Here is a 5,000-nt window from a genome sequence, read left to right as displayed (position 1 = left end):
TGTAACATAAACAAAACATGTCTTTCTTGTAGTAAATAAGCGTAAAATAAAAAACATCAAATATTGGTGGAACATGGGAGACATTACGTATGTCAAAGAAAACGGACCCGCCGTTCGGGGGGACTTAACTAAACTTTTATATTTCTAAATTTATTACTATCATTATTCATCATCACCATTATTATTATCATTGTTATCATAAATATGTCATTACCATTATCATTAGTTCTATTATCATCATGAAAGTGTTATCATCAACATTATCAGTGATGATTACTTTATCATTAATATTGTTATCATTACCACCATCAACATTATGAAACTTTTCATTATCATCACTATTGTTGTTGCTTTTGTTGCCATTACTTTCTCCATTATCATCATTGTCTTTGTCATCACTGACAAAGACCTCGCAACAACACCACCAACAAAAGCATGTAGGAGAACAAGAACAGGATCACCATCAAAATAACAATAATGAGAAGAAGGATGATAACAATTGATAATTTAGTAGAAATGGGAGTAACAATAATAATAATAGTAATGAAATAATAATGATAATATGAATAGCACCATTGATGATGATTATGATTAATGATGAGGATGATCATATTTCTTTAAGATAATCATGAAATAATAATGATAATATCAATAATAATTAAGATTATCATACTTATTATTATCATAATTGTTGTAACTAATCATTATAACATTTATAGTATAAAGAAATATAGAAAAATCTATTCATTTGTATTTTATAGAATAATCTATGAAAATATTTCATTGAAAAATTCATAAAATAAAGAAATAAATATCAATAAAAATAATGATAAAAGATGAAAAAGATTCCCTTATTAAATTATAACAATAATTGTTATAAAATTCCATAAAGACAAAGATTAGAAAAAAACAAAGAAAAAAATTCTTCTGGCGCCTTTAAGAAGTCACTCGCTTTCCAATCGCCTTACCACCATTAGTCTTGGCGTTCACTTCTCCGCCCTTCTCGAGGAGCGTCTCTACAACAGCATGATGGCCGTTCCAGGAAGCACAGTGTAAGGGAGTCCAACCTGAGGGAGGAAGATGCTTGTGTTAGACGTCTGTTTGTGAGTAATGAGCGTGAGAAGGGAAGTGAGGATGACAATGCGAAGGTGAATGTGAGTGAGAATGACAATGAGAAGCTGAATGTAAGTGAGAATGACAATAAGGTGAATATGAGTGAGAATAAAAATGAAAAAGTGAAAGTGAGTGTGAATGAGAGTTAAAAAGTGAATATGAGTGAGAATGACAGTGAGGTGAATGTGAGTGAGAATGACAGTGAGAAGGTGAATATGTGTGAGAGTGACAGTGAGAAGGTGAATGAGTGAGAATGACAATGATAAGGGGAATGTGAGTGAGAATGACAGTGAGAAGGTGAATATAAGTGAGAATGACAATGAGAAGCTGAATGTGAGTGAGAATGACAATAAGGTGAATATGAGTGAGAATGAAAATGAAAAAGTGAAAGTGAGTGTGAATGAGAGTTAAAAAGTGAATATGAGTGAGAATGACAGTGAGATGAATGTGAGTGAGAATGACAGTGAGAAGGTGAATATAAGTGAGAATGACAATGAGAAGCTGAATGTAAGTGAGAATGACAATAAGGTGAATATGAGTGAGAATGAAAATGAAAAAGTGAAAGTGAGTGTGAATGAGAGTTAAAAAGTGAATATGAGTGAGAATGACAGTGAGATGAATGTGAGTGAGAATGACAGTGAGAAGGTGAATATGTGTGAGTGACAGTGAGAAGGTGAATGAGTGAGAATGACAATGATGAGGGGAATGTGAGTGAGAATGACAGTGAGAAAGTGAATGTGAATGAGAATGACAATGAGAAGGTGAATGTGAGTGAGAATGACAGTGAGCTGAATGTGAGTGAGAATGAAAATAAGGTGAAAGTGAGTGAGAATGACAGTCAGAAGTTGAATGTGAGTGAAAATAATAATGATAAGGTGAATGTGAGTGAGAATAACAATGAGAAGGTGGATGTGAGTGAGAATGAAAATGAGAAAGTGAATGTGAGTGAGAATGACAATGAGAAGGTGAATGTGAGTGAGAATGACAGTGAGCTGAATGTGAGTGAGAACAAAAATAAGGTGAAAGTGAGTGAGAATGAATATGAGAAAGTGAATATGAGTGAGACCGACAGTGAGAAGCTGAATGTGAGTGATAATGAGAATGATAAGGTGAATGTGAGTGAGAATAAAAATGAGAAGGTGGATGTGAGTGAGAATGACAATGAGAAGGTGAATGTGAGTGAGAATGACAGTGAGAAGGTGAATGTGAATAAGAATGACAGTGAGAGTGAATGTGAATAAGAATGACAGTGAGAAGGTGAATGTGAGTGAGCATGACAATGAGGTGAATGTGAGTGAGAATGACAATGAGAAGATGAATATGACTGAGAATGAAAATAAGGTAATTATGAGTGAGAATGACAATGAGAAGGTGAATGGAGTGAGAATGACAATGAGAAGGTGAATGTGAATGAGAATGAAAGTTAGAAGGTGAATGTGAGTGAAAATAAGAAGTTGAATGTGAGTGAGAATGAAAATGAGAAGGTGAATGTCAGTGTGAATGACAATGAGAAGATGAATGTGAGTGAGAATGAAAATGAGAAAGTGAATGTGAGTGAAAATGAAAATGAGAAGGCAGATGTGAGTGAGAATGACAATGAGAAGATGAATGTGAGTGAGAATGACAATTAGAAGGTGAATGTGAGTGAGAATGACAATGAGGTGAATGTGAGTGAGAATGACAATGAGAAGGTTAATATGAATGAGAATGAAAGTGAGAAGGTGAATGTGAGTGAGAATGACAATGAGAAGGTGAATGCGAGTGAGAATGACATGAGAAGGTGAGTGTGAGTGAAAATGACAATGCAAAGGTGAATGTGAGTGAGAATGATAACGAGAAGGTGAATGTGAGTGAGAATGACAATGTGAAGGTGAATGTGAGTAGGAATGACAATGAGAAGGTGAATGTGGATGAGAATGATAATGAAAAGGTGAATGTGAGTGAGAATGACAATGGCAAGGTGAATGTGAGTGAGAATGGTAATGAGAAGTTGAATGTGAGTTAGAATGACAATAAGAAAGTGAATGTGAGTGAGAAAGACAATGAGAAGGTGAAGGTGAGTGAGAATGAAAATGAGAATGTGAAAGTGAGTGTGAATGACAATTAAAAGGTGAATGTGAATGAGAATGATAGTGAGGTGAATGTGAGTGAGAATGAAAATGAGGTGAATGTGAGTGAGAATGAAAATAAGGAGAATGTGAGTGATAATGACAGTGAGAATGTGAATGTGAGTGAGATTGACAATGAAAAGGTGAATGTGAGTGAGAATGACGGTGAGCAGGTGAATGTGAGTGAGAATGATAATGAGAAGGTGAATGTGAGTGAGAATGACAATGAGAAGGGGAATGTGAGTGAGAATTATAATAAGAAGGGGAATGTGAGTGAGAATGACAATCAGAATGTAAATGTGAGTTAAAATGATAATGAGAAGGTGAATGTGAGTAAGAAGGACAATGAAAAGATGAATGTGAGTGAGAATGACAATGAGAAGTTGAATGCGAGTGAGAATGGCAATGAGAATGTGAGTGAGTGAGAATGACAATGAAATGGTGAATGTGAGTGAGAGTGAGAATGAAAATGAGAAGGTGAATGTGAGTGAGAATGACATAAGAAGGAGAATACGAGTGAGAATGACAATGAGAAGGTGAATCAGTGAGAATGACAATGAGAAGGTGAATGTGAGTAGGAATGACAATGAGAAGTGTAAGGGAGTTTCATCTGAGGGAGGAAGATGCTTCTGTTAGACGTTTGTTTGTGAGTAATGAATTTGAGAAGGGAAGTGAGGATGACAATGCGAAGGTGAATGCGAGTGAAAATGACAATGAGAAGGTGAATGTCAGTGAGAATAACAATCAGAAGGTGAATGTGAGTGAGAATGACAATGAGAAGGTGAATGTGAGTGAGGATGGCAGTGAAAGGTGAATGTGAGTGAGAATGACAAGGAGAAGGTGAATGTGAGTGAGAATGTCCGTGAGATAATGATCATAATAATATTAATAATAATATTAGTTATGAAAATAATAATGAAGATATCAATGATGTTGATAATAATAATTCATAAAAATAACAACAATGAATGGCAATGAATATTATCACATAGCTAGAGAGGTAAGAATCATTATAAAATTATTATGAGAGAATTAATAGATTACTTATAATAGAAGGATATAATGACAAATGGAATGGAGATATATGTGGACACGAATTAACATGATAATGACAATGTTAATGATACTTGGAATGAGGGTGTAAGTAAATGATAATGATCAAAATGATGCATATAAAGTCAATGTAAAGTAATATTAATATGACAGTGATAGTGATAGTGAGTAATTTAAAATGAGAATCCAAAATATCATGAAGGGAAAGTGAAAATGATATTAATGATATGAATAAAGAAAGTGATCACATTGAGAGCTACAAAAAATAAAGTGATTATTATAATGAGAATAAGTATTAGCAAAATATGAAATATAAGACGAAATGAGGCCAATAATGAGAATGAAAAGGAAAAGGATAGAATGGATTATAAGACAAGGAATGAAAATACTAATGATATTATTTCCTGAAAGATATAAGAATAATTTGGAAAGTGGTTACAAGGATGAATAGAACTAGAACAAGAAAAACAATTCACAGAGTGGAAAGAGATTGGGAACAACACTTATGATGAGAATGAGAAGAAAAAGGAGTGACAAGGCTACTCAATATTCTTAGGAATGAGAATGAAAAAAATATTAGTGAGAATGATAAAGAGAATAGGAAGGGGAAAGATAATGAAAATTATTGATATAAAGATAATGAATAAAGATGAGACTTGGATAGATAATTTAAATAATAATGCATCATCTTCGTGTCCTTTGGAAAGGCATTACTCGGCAGCTGCC

General features: G+C 33.9%; 1 protein-coding gene across 6 annotated transcripts in view; it reads right to left on the bottom strand.

Annotated features, from left to right (window-relative positions):
* Positions 1–819: 819 nt before the first annotated feature.
* The window catches only part of LOC122265495 (uncharacterized), a 13,765-nt gene continuing 9,584 nt past the window's right edge, over positions 820–5,000 (bottom strand). For 3 of the 6 annotated variants that reach the window (XM_086535679.1, XM_086535680.1, XM_086535681.1), the window contains exon 5: positions 3,988–5,000. This exon is cut by the window's right edge. In XM_086535679.1, the coding sequence (XP_086391805.1) occupies positions 4,985–5,000 (16 nt within the window). In that variant the 3' untranslated portion in view covers positions 3,988–4,984. Of the gene's footprint in view, positions 1,068–3,987 lie in introns of those variants that run through there. The other 3 variants (XM_086535677.1, XM_086535676.1, XM_086535678.1) reach the window with 3 other exon arrangements.

This window comes from Penaeus japonicus, unplaced genomic scaffold, assembly GCF_977035675.1.
Source record: "Penaeus japonicus unplaced genomic scaffold, GWHDUDI00000001_assembly GWHDUDI00001984, whole genome shotgun sequence".
In the NCBI taxonomy this organism is placed as follows: Eukaryota; Metazoa; Arthropoda; class Malacostraca; order Decapoda; family Penaeidae; genus Penaeus; species Penaeus japonicus.
The sequence above is the reverse complement of the archived record's forward strand: the minus strand, read 5'-3'. Positions and strand labels throughout refer to the sequence as shown.